Below are 14542 nucleotides of genomic sequence, written 5' to 3' on the forward strand. Positions count from 1 at the left end.
AACAATATGGACCCAGTTACACTGAAGGAAAAAAATGAATAGGAAAAATACAAATATACCTATCAATGCAGGTAATTATGAGAGAGACAGGGAAACAAATTCCCTTCAATGTGTTTAATGTCCATCAGTCGCTCAACAATGCAATTTGTATTGGTCAATTCAACAAAAAGATTGAGACCTGTGTAGAGTTATATCATTTAAACAATAGATTCTACTTCATGTGCTTGATGGATGTTATATGGATTATTAATGACCACACAACCAGGAAGAAAAACGAAAGACCTAGACATAGACAATAGTGACACTGCACAATAAACAAATAAATGAACAGGACAACATCACATACAGGAACACAACAGTGCAGAGTGTTTAAAGTGGGTGTGATTACTGCAGAGACTTTAGAGTCCTAAAGCTCAGGCCAGCTTGTGCTATTTACAGCACAGGGAATACCCACACTCAGCTGTCCTATGGCTTAAGGAGATTTAAAGATATCACCAGCAAAATTACATGTACATATTTAACTTGTTTTCCTTTTGCAAAGTGTCCCATTAAAATGACCAGTTAAGGTGTCACATCAACGTTTCAGCTCACTGAGGACAACAAAGAGTCTCAATCCAGCAGCTAAAAGTGAATTCAAACGATAAATACTTTGAACTTGCTTGTGATATGGTTCACTCTATTGCAAACTGAAGTGAAGTTTATTAAATGGGAGGAAGTTTTTTTCCCCCTAAAATAGGCCAAAAAAATTAAATGTGCATATGCAGTACAATATCTAACAATACTATACTTTCATGGCCCACTTATGAGAACATTAATGACTGTTGTGACATAATCAAAGAGTTACCTCCAGTTTTTGTTTGTTAGATGAACCCAATAAAATACAAATTGTATGTAGGTCTGGATCAGGGGGCAGATCTAAGATTTATTATTTTCACTTTCTTTAACATTGTGAGATATGTCGTTTTTTAGACATCTTCATTGATTTCTCAGAGAATAATTCATGGATCTTGATTTACAAAAATGTGTAGGAGACTGATATTTATTAGTTTGTGCAATTTAGTGGAGATCCAAACACAAATCTGGATCTAGAGAATTTAAATGTGGTTTCATAAGGGGCCTGTTGGGCCTTGGTGGGGGAATGTGCTCCAGTGAGGGACATTCTAGTTCTTGGAAGTGTATAAAGTCACTTTTGAGTTGGTCCAGTTCTGTGTATGTATTGTGCAATTAATCACAAAAATCCTACAGTTGAAATTAACAATATTTTTTTCTTTAAAATGAAGGGGAAACAATGGATTATCCGTGTAAATTACAATAAAATACTCATATCAAATAAAAGGCAGCTGAGAGCAGTTTGTGGATGTGTCTGATTTGTTCATAGACCGTGTAAACATTGTTTTTAGCGAGATTCATAAACTCATCATTTCAAGAAAGTGCGACTTTCTTTGCTATCGCGATACTTCAGTCATGAGTTCTCGCCCATGCATTATACGGCAGGAAACCCCGTTCAATCTTCCTTTCTCAACATGGCACCGAAGGTGAAGAAGGAAGGTTCGTCAATCTGATCATTTTCTATGAATAAACGGCAGGAATTTCATAAATATCGTCTCCTAGCGTTAACAGCCGGGTCCGACATGAGATGATGAAGCTGTAGCGGGTTAAATTATATCAGTGTGTCGCTGTCAACTGTTGAAATACGTCGGTAACTTAGAGTGGGGCTCCGGCATGTTAGCTGCAACGCGATGCCAAGCTAATGCTAATGTTAGCCTCTCTGGCTCATCGTCACACTTGTACATTTACGCTTCTTTCTTGGTTTCTTCCGACACTGTTCATTGTTGAATCTAAACTAGTTAATCTCATTGTGTGGTGTCGTGCTAGATTTTGTCATAGCTTACTTAGCATGTTAGCTGTGCTTCTGGCGATGCTAGAAGTCGCTGCTCATGTGAAACGTCACAGAACCCACATGTGAACCCTCACCCTCTGTTTTACCGGGAGCAAGATTATATATGAAGAGTAAAACTTAACTCATCATGTTAGCTGAGGTGTTTTAATGGCCACTAGGTGAGTCATTAACGTGATAGTTGACTGTAATTCTGCTAAATGCTAAAAAGTTGTAGTGCTGCTTCTGGCTAAATGACTATTTAGGGTGTGATTAAGTTCATGTAGCTATTATGTTTGTATGCTGCCACAGTATTAAAACAAGAAGCAGTGAGCTGTTAATCATTATATTGATCTATATCGATGTATATTTGTTGGTTAAATAACAGTTTAAGATATAGTAAGTTGTTCTGGAGATGTAATTGATTGCTTCTACAACACTGAAGCAGATGTCATGCACAAGTGAAGCTTGTATCATCTTGTGACTCTATATACTTGGTGAAGGCCAAAGGAGATGTTATTTTGTGGCCTATGACAAACTGTAGGAGCACAAAACGGCTGACTGACAAATGGTTATTTCTCTGTTTTAGCTGTCCCGGCCAAGACTGAGGCCAAGTCAAAGGCCCTGAAGGCCAAGAAGGCTGTGCTCAAAGGCGTCCACAGCCAGAGGAAGAAGAAGATCAGGACTTCTCCCACCTTCCGTCGCCCCAAAACCATGCGTCTTCGCAGGCAGCCCAAGTATCCTCGCAAGAGCGCACCTCGCAGGAACAAGTGAGTTACAATGACTGTATGCTGCCAACAAATGGGCGGACGGGGGCTAAACATGGTGCTCAAAGCGATCAAAGAATGAAAAAACATGATTCCAGCTTTTTAACTCACTGATGCACCCAGGTAGCATATTTAGAAGACTTGAGGGTGTTTTGTTGACTCAATATATATATTTTCCCTACAGGTTGGATCACTATGCCATCATCAAGTTCCCCTTGACGACAGAGTCTGCCATGAAGAAGATTGAAGACAACAACACGCTTGTGTTCATCGTGGACGTCAAGGCAAACAAACACCAGATTAAACACGCTGTCAAGAAGCTGTACGACATCGACGTCGCCAAAGTCAACACACTCATCAGGTAGACATTTTCACCCAGGCTGAGCTGAAGACTGGTTTTATGTTGTTGGAAACTAAGTTGCTGGACTGATGGCATTACTTTGTGCACTACATCTTTGGTTTAGTCCAGATTCTTTGAACAGGATTTTATTCTCACATTGTAAATATAAACTTTGCAATAAATTTGTCGTACCAGTCTTTTCATTGTTTCATCTTCTTCCCTGTATTTTCTGATCTGTGTCCAGGCCTGATGGTGAGAAGAAGGCTTACGTCCGTCTCGCACCAGATTACGATGCGTTGGATGTTGCAAACAAGGTGAGTCTTCAAATTGTTAGTTTTATTTAAGTTAAACCAAATGGTTGCTTTCAGAAATTCAATCCTGTGCACATGATGTAAACTTAAATTTATCTGAATGTCAATGATGCATTCAAAGGAACCACTGATGCCAGATGATGCAGGTGCAGCTCTTCTACTCTGTCTATGAACAGTGTGTAATTTGTCTTTTTTTCCTCCACAGATTGGCATCATCTAAACGGTGGCTGAAGAGACTTGTGGAAGAATAAATTTGTATAAACTAAACCTGATTTATTGTCCTGGTGTATTTGTAATTGGAGTTTTCCATGCGTTTGCAACTACTGCGAGTTAAACATTCAAAAATCCCAGCTGCATAAAGTGAATTCCTAGTTTGATATTTTGGAAATACGTAGTCTCCATCTTGCGAGTAAATGTGTATAATTGTCTCACTAACTAATATCAATCCAGAAGTATTGGGTAAAAGCATACATTTCTAATAACAGTACCACTGTGTAAGTCATGCTCACATTCATGTAAACACTGGTCTTGGTCAGTGTTGGTGTATCACAGTTTTACAACATTTTCTGGGTTTGTGATCATGACTAATTTAAAATTATTAACAGCACCAGGCATTGAAGTGTTTTGTTTATATAATATATATTTTAATGCGAATAACCATAATTTTGATCAAGTTGACTGGCAGTATGCACACAGATTTTTAAGTTAAAAAAAGGGAGAAAACTCATCCTGGTATTTTCACTATTGTGTTTCATCTAAATTGTACAATTGTTTTCTAATTTATATTTAAATACTTTTAATCCTCACTATGTAGGCTGCCATGTTTTGTACTGTAGCCCAGACTGGACAAACACCTTTGAGTTTTTATGACAACTGAAGACTTCCACAGGTTCCCTTTCATGTTTGGAAGGGGAAGGTTGAGGTTTATTCAGCTGCAACATGCAACTTCACCACCAGATGTCACTAAATTCGACACAACTTTTAACCTAAGCCTTACCTTGTATGTTCACATAACATGCAATGAATGTGGCTGTTTCTTTCAGTACAAACGGGGTTCAATTTAAAGAGCCTTTAACCACACAAGATTAACTGAAGTCATGCTCACTGACCGATATAGGGTTTGAATTATGTTTATTAATATAGGTCAAAGTACCTACATTCACTACATGGTAACACAACTGACCGATATTAGTGCTGTCAGTATTAACTGAAGTCCCAGGGTAAATGCTGCTTTATCACCAAGTGACAAATGTTTAATTTGAATATCAATGGAATATTAATGTTTCTTATTAACAGTAATGAAGGGTATACAGTTTGATAGCAATACTATTTATAGTCATCACTGCTCATCAGTTTTGGGTATGAGACTTTGCTTTCCCTCGTTGAAAAATACAAAATGATTCAGCTTCTCAGGTCAAAATAAGCAGACTTGGAGCAGGTGCGTCAAACCATGATTTAGGACCCGGTCAGACATGTTTCAAAGCCGAGGAGAATAAAACATTCAAATGGCAGAAAGTTCAACTTCAGTGATCATTTATATTCACTTCACATTGACTGTGCCCTCACTGTAGTTGCTGCCTGTGCTTGACCCTAAATACATAATGACCATCTCATTGATATTTATACCAGACAGACAAAGTAAAAAAAATTAAGCCTTACCATTGATTGTTTACTTCATGGCAGCAACAGCAAAACATAAATCATTTGATTACTTTGAGATTTTTCATATGGTTTACATATTGATATTTATGTTTTTGATCTCTTATAAACCAGCCCTAACAATAAAAAACAGATTTAATGATATGTAGAAAGTCTTAAATATTTCTTAAGGTGGATGGGTAAGTCACATGAGAAGAAAAAAAGCAAAACCTTTGCAGGTAAAAATGTATATTGTATTGCTTTACATTCAATCACATCATTGTGAAACAAGACTGAGGGAACACAGCTCAGCCTCCTGGTTATGAGAGGAAGGTTCGGACAGTGCCTTTAACCAGACCTCTGCAGATTGGGCACTTTCTAAGTGACGGTGCACACTCTTTGCACACCACCAGATGTCCACACGGGATGAAGACGATGTTGACCTCTTTATCCATACACACCTTGCAGGTACGCTCCTCCTGCAGGCGCCGCAGCTGCTCCTCCATGGGAAGGTCTGTGAAGTGAAAGAAAAATGTCTCCATCTTAATCTGTATTCCTGTTAGTTCCCAAAAACTGAAATTTGTGTAAAAGCTACAAAATCTCAGCAACACAAGTATTAACTATAAAATCAAATGACCTGACGTGTCTGGACCTAACAGGACATCACTGTAAATCTCAACATTAAATTCCTTAAATGTACAATACATGTAATTGCAATTTATGCAGAAAATACTGCATTAAAATGGGAAATCTTGATGGGTGCTGGATCAACAAAACATCACAAAATGTTTGATAAAGATTAGATCTAAACACCTAACCAAACCATTCAAGGATTTAATTCCCGGGACTCTTTTTCGAAACATCTACAGGAAGCTCAAGATGTCACTGGCAGATGTGAGCTTTAGGTGTGCGAAAATACTGCATTACTCTTCTGAAAACTTAGATTTAGAAATTTCCCATGACTTTCAAATAGGAGTTACAAAGTGAACGATAACAAGCCCACAACATTCATTTTGACAGGACATGACGTTCTCTCTGAGGCTCGGGTTTCTTCATACCTGAAAGATCTTGGCTCGGTGACGCAGCTTCATTTGACTGGGCTGAAAATGTGAAAGACAACATGGAGTTAGCTCACGCTTTGGTTTATACTCAGTGGAAACAAAGACTAATCCTTTTTTAATTCTCTTTTAAGACAGAACACTTTTGTGCTGTGGATTTCAACCTGGGCTTGAGTTCACTGAGCTACAGTTTGATCGCTGTGTTATTTGATTACATTTTTAAAAATCTATGTTGATGGTTTCTGTACAAGCTGATCCACAAACCCAACCCTTCATGGCCAAAACATGAAAAACGTCTTATTTCAATGTGAGTAAAAAATTACCCATGAGATCTCTGAGCAGGTGGACATCGTTTTTCTGGATCCAGTTGCGGAAGACTTCGGCCGCAGCGTTGCCCTTGGTGAGGACGAGCTCGATCAGCCTGGCAGTTTGCTGCTGGGGCGTAGCCTGAGCCTGGAGGCTGCTGTACTCCTCTGCAGCTGCAGGTTATCAGGGAAGAGTTACTCCTAATCAAGGTTTCACAACTCTTAGTGCTACAGCTGCATGATAAGGGCTAAAATAAGGACTCAAATAATGATCTTAAATACATAAATATTATAATGTTGAATCATATATCTGCATTATCTCCAAATTAGTGTATATTTAGGGGGAAAACTGATATACTCATTAAATAGTTTCAACTCCGGATACTGTCCTTCAATTACTACGGCGGGATTAATACCTTACTTCCTAACTCCTGTTTTGCTGTTGTTCTGACTGGAGAGTCGTCTGACAACCGTTTAACTCAGTGTAAATGTCAATCTCAGACTAAACCACAAAAGAGATGAGCTTACATAACACATTTTGTTCTCTCAAATGCTCCAACACAGGCTCGACACTCTTTAGACGCTGGATCAAAGCTGCCTGGTGTCTCTTCACAAACGTGAAACCATCTGAAACAGAGAGAGACATAATGATAATGTATAGTTGATCACTTTCACAAGGGTCAGAGAACAGCCGATACACTGGAATTAATGTCTGCTCCATTTTCATGTACCTGATGCCATCGCCTCAGCCAGCATCTCGCGCTCCTCTTCCCTCTTCTGGTCCTCGGCACTCAGCAGGTCCAACACCAGCTCCTGGACCGTTCTGTAGTTCTCTCCGCTGGTCAGGATCTTGCTCTGGACTGTTTGCTTGACTAGACTCCGCTCAAAGCCCATCTCTAATGCAGACTTAATCACTGGGGTGTTCATCATGACGGCATCCTCAGACCGCTCCTCTCCGGGACCGAGGTGGAACACTGAGAGGAAGAAAGAGAAGACACTTCAGACCGGGGGATTTGACTCCTCAGCTTTGACTCCTCAGCTTTGACATTTGAAACATAACATTTCACTCTGGGACCCTTTGTATCCTTCATAATGTATCATTTGATTTTATTAAGGCTCCAGATCAATGAAAAGTTTTATCATCGGGTGTTGTTGCACGGTACAGTTCAGCTGATTCTTAGTATGATGTAGAGAATCTACAGACCCTCTTGCCTAAATTCTCAGATTTATGTAACTTCATACTCACCAGGTGGATCAACAAATTCTCTGGAGCTGCTGTCTCCATTTGTTAAAAGCTTGAGGAGAAAACAGAGGACATATTTAAGCAACTTGTTCTAGGCCAATGATTGAACTGAGAAAACCTTTCCTGCTGTCGACTCACCTGCTCGAACAGCCGAGGGAAGCGAGCCTGGATCTGGTGAACAAATTCTTGTCCCTTCTCCTGGAGTAAATACTCACACCTGAAATGAACCAGAGACACAGGAATACATCCATGTCAGCCAGCCTCTTCACGTGTATTTAGACTATTCAAATATCTGCTGGATGGCGCTAGTTTATAATGCTGATACAAAATGATTAAATCAGCATCAACAAATCAACATAACTGAAAGAGCAGCACCTACCGAGGAAACCATTTAGCATGCTCCACCCAGGGATCATCTCCAGATTCCCAGCACCGAAGGCCTCCATCGCAGCAGAAACACTTGACGTCATCGTTACGACCTTGCGGGCAAACAAAGAGCTTTAAGTGTGACACATGGTTTTTTAGGGGGTTTCAAGGACGGAAAAAACAATAAATAAATTCGTCGTTCCACGAAACATGACTGTTTGAACATTCCCGTCTTTCTTTTTGTACTAGAGTTTCCACATTTGGGCCCAAGGTTTAGAGATCATGAGATTGTGATATTTATAACCAGGTGTCACTACAAAGATTACTGACACTGTGACACTGACAAATAACTGTCTGCAGTGGAATCCCCCCAGACTGGAAAAATCTAACTGGTATCAATACAGAAGAAATTACTTCATTTCAACACTTGATTTGCATATTATGAGTACATTCAGTGTGATATGTTCATGACCTTGAAATGGCAGCTTTCAGATTTAAATTTTAGAATTTTTGCATGAAGGTTTTATCTTTATAAAGCACTTTGGAGCTGTTTTTGAAAAGTGCTACATTAGAATTCCTTTTTATTTTTCATTGCCACTTACGAAGAAAATACACATGTTGATATTGGAAACACGCATATAACCACCTGATTAAATCCAAGTCCAGTATTCAGATTTCTTATGAGGTCGATGAATAACTGTCTCTTGGACATAGTCCTTACCAACATAGTAGAAGCCAGCTTTAGCCAGCTGGTCCGGCCGGACAGGTATACGAGACGGCCAGTTGACGAAGGTGAGCCGCCTCTCTTCGCTCTGCTGCATGGCTGGATTGGAGACGTTACTGAGAGTTGGTCCTCCTGCAGACAGCTGGGAAGTCACTGCTCCAGAAGCAGCTCCTGCTGCTCCGGCCAGCGACACATCGTCGGCTCTGTCTCCTCGGACAAAACGACAATTGGGATAATGTCTCTGGTGTTCGGACACAGCTCTGTCACCTGGCTCCCAGTTACTCAACTGCCAATACAAAACAAAGACTTCTGTCACATCCACTGTTCCACTCTGATGTTAGTAATGCCTGTAATACAATTTAGTAACACAACATAGAAGACAAGCAGGTAAGGAAACTAATCAATTCCATTAAAGTCACTTCAAATCTTAAGTGTTCGTATTTGAATATGACAGTGATGACACACACAAGCACCTGTCCTCCGCAGCTGAAGCACGCCACTTTGTCACCCTGGCCTAAATAGTAGAAGCCCGCCTTGGCAAGTTCTGTGGGGGTGATGATGGAGAGCGTCCATGAATTGAAGGAGTCCAGGCGGTCCTGCTCTCTGCGCATGCCTGGGTTGTGGCATGTTGGTCTCTGGTGGGACATGTCCTCTACACCCCGAGAGCTCAGTGGGCTGGAGGGCGGCGGAGCAGAGAAACCCATATTTAGGTATCCCCCTGGTTCTTCACCTTGGTTTACTGTTGGGTTAGGAGCGGCTGGACCTGGACCAGAAAGCTAGAATAAAGAAAATTACAGTCAGAATATACTCATCTAGCTAAATGCTACTTGTTTGGGCAACTACAGTTTTCAAATAATTTTGTTGTCAAGAAGGTTTAGTTCTTCAGCTATGATTTTTTTCTAGATATAGGAAATATTGGAATCCCTTATTCTGTAAGAAACTACCAATAAACTTACTGGTATGGCTGGGGCAATGCGGAGTGGGGAAAAGGCAGAGTGAGACGAGGAAAGTAGGTTGGCTGTGGACGGGAGGCTCTGGATGAAGGAGCAGGAAGGAGAGAGCTGCCTGTGTCTCTCTGTCGGACAGTCTCCGGCCTGCCATCCGTCTGCCGTCACGTTGCACCTGAAACACTGCACGCGGTCCCCCACCCCTGTGTAGAACCAACCTGCCCTGGCCAGGCTTCGCTCTGTGACTCCCGAGGTCGGGAAACGAGCAAAGGTGGATATGCGAAAGAGCTCTGCAGAGGAAAACGACATTTTATTAGCATGTTTTCTTAAGATTGGCAGATTAATACAACAATAAATTATAAACATAAGTATCTGGTGAAATTCAAGAATAAAAAAGATTGGTACCTGAGGAGTTATCATACTGTAGATCAGATGGAGGTCCGTTACGACACAATCCCATCAAAAACTGGTTGTTTTTGAGTTGAACAAGAGTTTCCATTTTTAGATTGAAGTATAGCGATATAAGGGAAAAGTGATGTCCTTTCAAGGGAGAGAGGTTTGAGAAAACCCAAGGTCTTTCCTTCACACGCACACTCAGTCACACCAAAACAGAAAATATCATGTGGGAGGGGCAACTCAGGAAAAGAAAGTTAAGTGTGAAACTTAAGAACCTTTTGACCGAAGCATGAAAACTCATCACACAGCATATTTATGCCCCTCAAACATCCTGTTCCCTGCATAGGATCTGGAACTTGGACCTACATTACCTGCACCGCTTGGAGAATACCACCAATAAACATTTAACTGGTGAAACTACATTTATGTTTTAATTACAGGCCCATTTGGTGTAAGTCAAACAAAACATCCTGAGCAGTCAAAAAAGGATGAACTATCTTAAAAAGCGTCTTCCCAGGATCACCCAGGATCCATGTAGGCTTTATTATCCTGTACATTTATCAGAAACAAGTCTAAAACATAAACTGACCATCTCAACCTAAACATGGGTGTGATTATATGTAAAAACATTATAAACTAAATGATAAAGTAAATCAATGTCTCAAGCACTCACATTCACACAGACCAAGGGACGCATAATCTCAAACCCCTCCCCCCATCTTGGACACCCCTTTTGTAGGTGATTAAGCCTCCATTATTGAATATTAAAAGCCTAATAAGAAAAACGAGATCCTCCTTTGGTAGAGTAATGGGATCTGCTCTTTTGTTTTCTTGTTAGCAGCACCTGTAGAAATGAAAACAAAAAACACAAGAGACAAAACAGAAAACAAAGGTTAAGTAGAAATAATTTCTGGTGGATTTTAATCTCTATAAATTGTCTGTATTAGTTATAAAAATCGATCTTTGGCAGGTTCATCAATACAATAATCAATGTATGAATCTATGTAACTGCTTTTTATTTTATTCTACTAAAACTCTAGTATAACAAACTCGAGTATAGCATCTAACTCAAGTGCAACATCTGTAAAAATAAATATGAGCTACTTGGAGCAAATATTGGGAAGGAAAATCTTGTGCAATCATTTACAACTAAGTTATTACAGCGTGAATAGCGATTCACCTAACAGTAATTTTCCACAGAAGTACATCCACCAATTATAATTTCAAGGAATCATCTGTTTAATCTTCTAGATCTGTATGACCCAACAGTTTTGAAATATCGAAAACAGAAGCAGCAAATTCTAACATTTGAGAAGCTGGAAATATTTGACAAATTCACTTTACAAATGTCTTGAATGATTTATCAGTTAAAGGATTACTCCAGAGATTTAGAGATACACTTCCATAAAGCTGGGAAAGACACAGGAGGCAGATATTAAAAGGAGTAGTCAAGATTGAACCAACAGAGGGCGAGATAACCCGATAGTTCCTCCATAGTACGAGTCATAATTCAAGGTACTACAATTCCCACAATGAAACCCAATAGCACATTCCTCGTAGATAGAAATAACCCGGATGACCTCATCCGGGTTATTTTCTAAAACCTTAGAGAGAGGTCTCCTTACAGCAACTCTCAGACAGAAATCCACAGCAACTACTTAATGACAGATTCATAATTTGTTATTTTTTAAGCAAAAATGCCAAACACTCAGGTACTGGCTTTGAAAATTTGAATAATTGTTCTTTTTTCTAATCTTCTATGATAGTAAACTCAACACATTTTGTTTCTTGCCGGCTAGTTAGACTAAATAAGACATTGCATTATGTTAATATGGGCTTCAGGGACTAATGATTGGCACTTTTCCCATTTTTTAAAACTCTACAACCGATGGATTAATAAAAGGAAAATTTCTCACATGTATTGATAATTGAAATTGTTGCCTTGAAGTCCTATGATGGACTAAAATAACCTTACTCAAGTTTTTCTGTGGCACTTTAATTTAATTAACTTAAATTTAATATAATATACAAATTACATTATAAATAAATAAGTTGAATATTTGATGAACAATGTGAATTAAAATGGAAGGAGGACCTGGGCAGAGCAGATGTTCCACTTCAGGTTTTACAGATTTATAACAAAACCGCAGTTAATCCAACCCTGCAGACACATGTGGAGTAAAGCTGGCGGCCCAACCTTAGTGGAAATTTTCTGGAATGCCCCATAAACAAAACTGCCAAACAATGTCTTCACCGATCCTTCAAATTACAGCTGCTGGCAGTCAAATAAAGAGTGTGTAGTAAATTAGTGGTTGTTTCCGTCAGGGGAGTTCGGTACTTTCCGCTGCGGGTCACTCTTCCTGTTGCTGCTCTGATTAATTTAAGGTGGAATTTAGCTTTAGCGGCTAACGTTAGCCGTGTCGTAGATATATTTAATCTTAAACACGAGGTCACGTGTTGAGTTATCGTGAGACGTGACCTCCGAGGCCCCCCGTAGAAACCAGTTTTGATAACACTAACTGACGATAGCATTAGCTTAGCGTTAGCAGGCGCTAGCAAAACGGAAGCGGAGTGCACATAGAACGGCTGCTAAGGCTAATAACAGCGAAACTTTGCTAATAATAAGCTGCGCGGCGACACGGGGAAAAGGAAAACGAAAGTGCCAAACAGCCGGGACGACACGGTGACATGTCATCCCCCTCCTCCTCCTCAGAGCCTGGTTTCACTCACCGCTCCACAGCCCAGCCGAGACGCTGCGGAAAGTCCCGGTGACAGTCGGGACTTCACGGCGGAGCACCAGCTACTTCCGGCTGTGAAGAGGCAGAAACAGAGATGATTCACCTGGTAAGAATTCATTCAGCTAAATACTCCCTAATGTATTTATATATATATATATATATTACATAACTATCAGAGATTATAGAAGTCAGAATCAGCCATTTAAAATGACTTGTTTTGGACAGCTGATCTATAAAATGTCTGTAATGCAATCAGTCAAAAGTTGTGTAAAAACAAAGGAAAAAATACTTTCAGAAAATGAAGATCTACAGAGACACTGCTCATTTAGTCACTTTTAACACATCATAACATACATGTATGTGTGTTTGAGAGCAAATGTTCAATGAAAATAAAATGTAAAGACACATTTCTGATTCATTACAACATAGATCTACCTCTGATAACTGCATTTAAACAACACATGATACTGTCTCAATTAATTCAACAACAATATTGTGTTACAAAATGTAAACTTCAAGCTTAATTCAAAATAACAGTACAAGGAATAAAAGAGGAGAAGACACTTACAAGTGGAGGCCTTGTTGAAGACAAGTCAGGAGGTTACAGAAACCATGAGCTGTCATTTAAGCAGATTAGTCTCTGGCATTTCCACTCACTTCCTCAGCAGACTCCACCTACTGCTGTGTGTCACGCCCTCCAGCTTGCCTCACTTTTAAATACAAACATATTTATTTTTTCAAAAAGTGGTTGCCATGACTATCTCGACTCCTGTCATGGCTGCATTTTTTCCCGCGTTCCCTCAAGGCTAATGATAATAAGCTTTATTGAAACACCTTTCAAAACACAGTTACAAGAATTACAAAAGTGAAAAATTTAAGGCAAGCAATAGGAAACAGTTAAATAATAATTAAAACCCAATATTTACAGTTAATAGTGCTCTAAAGTATCAATTTATGGGTAAAAAAATCCTTAGATTGTAACCAGAAAGACGCATTTATAAAGGGACTTAATCCTACTTAATCCTATTTTTTGACCCTACATCGGAAAAAAATTCGTAATTGTACTGGATGTACTTTCTGTTTTTATGCCGGTGAAGCACTTTTGTAAATGTGTTTTTCTTCAAAGTGCTATATGGAGTTTATTACATTATTTTCATTCAGATAAATTATGACTGTTATAGGTTATGTAATAAGGTATAGTGACATTGAATACCAGTACACCTAACTGCTTCTGTGCTGATAATGTTGATTTTAATATACAGTAAATACATATATATGTACAATATGAATTTCTCCATCTTAATTCAAATAGCCTTTAATGCATATAGGTCTGTTTGAGAAATGTCGTTTCAAGATTTTACAAAATGTTTTGTTCATTTTGGATAATAATTGCCTTTACTTTTATTTTTTTTACATAAACTGACAACCCAATGTGCCAACTGCTGCTCAGAAACCTAATGCAGTTAAAGACTGGAGTTTGAAGCTTGCACATTTACAAGCAGTGCAATTCATGTTTTGCTCATCATACAGTCTTTATGTCAGATATGTAAATAAACCTGCACTCAAACAAACTGATGGATGGAAAGGGTTGTTGTGAAAAGTGCACTTTATAAAATAATTGGTCATTATTGAAGTATTTGCATATCTCAAGACACATTTTCCATATAACTTCTTTTAAATAAAGTTAAACTTAAAAATACTATCATGATACAAAGCAGTTTTATATAACACTAAAACATGAGTAGCAATGACTACAGGTCAAGTGTATTTGAAAGTTTATTAAACAGAAACTTCTTTAAAATGATTACAGTGAGAGTATTTTATATAAAGCAC

General features: G+C 39.0%; 2 protein-coding genes and 1 non-coding gene across 3 annotated transcripts; 2 read left to right on the forward strand and 1 right to left on the reverse strand.

The window, feature by feature from the left end:
* The first annotated feature begins 1478 nt into the window (after positions 1 to 1478).
* rpl23a (ribosomal protein L23a) lies at positions 1479 to 3566 on the forward strand. The gene is made up of 5 exons (XM_034606364.1): positions 1479 to 1548; positions 2466 to 2646; positions 2828 to 3004; positions 3228 to 3297; positions 3500 to 3566. Exons 1-5 carry the CDS (start codon positions 1479 to 1481, stop codon positions 3512 to 3514), a joined length of 513 nt encoding a protein of 170 aa, XP_034462255.1. The 3' UTR covers positions 3515 to 3566.
* Positions 3364 to 3430, forward strand: LOC117775001. Its single transcript, XR_004616163.1, has one exon. It is a non-coding gene; the product is annotated as a small nucleolar RNA SNORD42 (small nucleolar RNA).
* Positions 3567 to 4327: 761 nt separating the features above from the next.
* On the reverse strand, positions 4328 to 12781 carry birc2 (baculoviral IAP repeat containing 2). The gene is made up of 13 exons (XM_034606358.1): positions 12702 to 12781; positions 9981 to 10815; positions 9585 to 9865; positions 9102 to 9404; positions 8626 to 8914; positions 7918 to 8017; positions 7677 to 7755; positions 7542 to 7590; positions 7027 to 7269; positions 6824 to 6922; positions 6314 to 6469; positions 5991 to 6032; positions 4328 to 5446 (listed from the first exon to the last, which is right to left on the reverse strand). The coding sequence occupies exons 2-13, from the start codon at positions 10072 to 10074 to the stop codon at positions 5253 to 5255; spliced, it is 1929 nt and encodes a 642-aa protein (XP_034462249.1). The 5' UTR covers positions 10075 to 10815; positions 12702 to 12781; the 3' UTR covers positions 4328 to 5252.
* Positions 12782 to 14542: the final 1761 nt, after the last annotated feature.

Source organism: Hippoglossus hippoglossus, chromosome 14, assembly GCF_009819705.1.
Source record: "Hippoglossus hippoglossus isolate fHipHip1 chromosome 14, fHipHip1.pri, whole genome shotgun sequence".
NCBI lineage: Eukaryota > Metazoa > Chordata > Actinopteri > Pleuronectiformes > Pleuronectidae > Hippoglossus > Hippoglossus hippoglossus.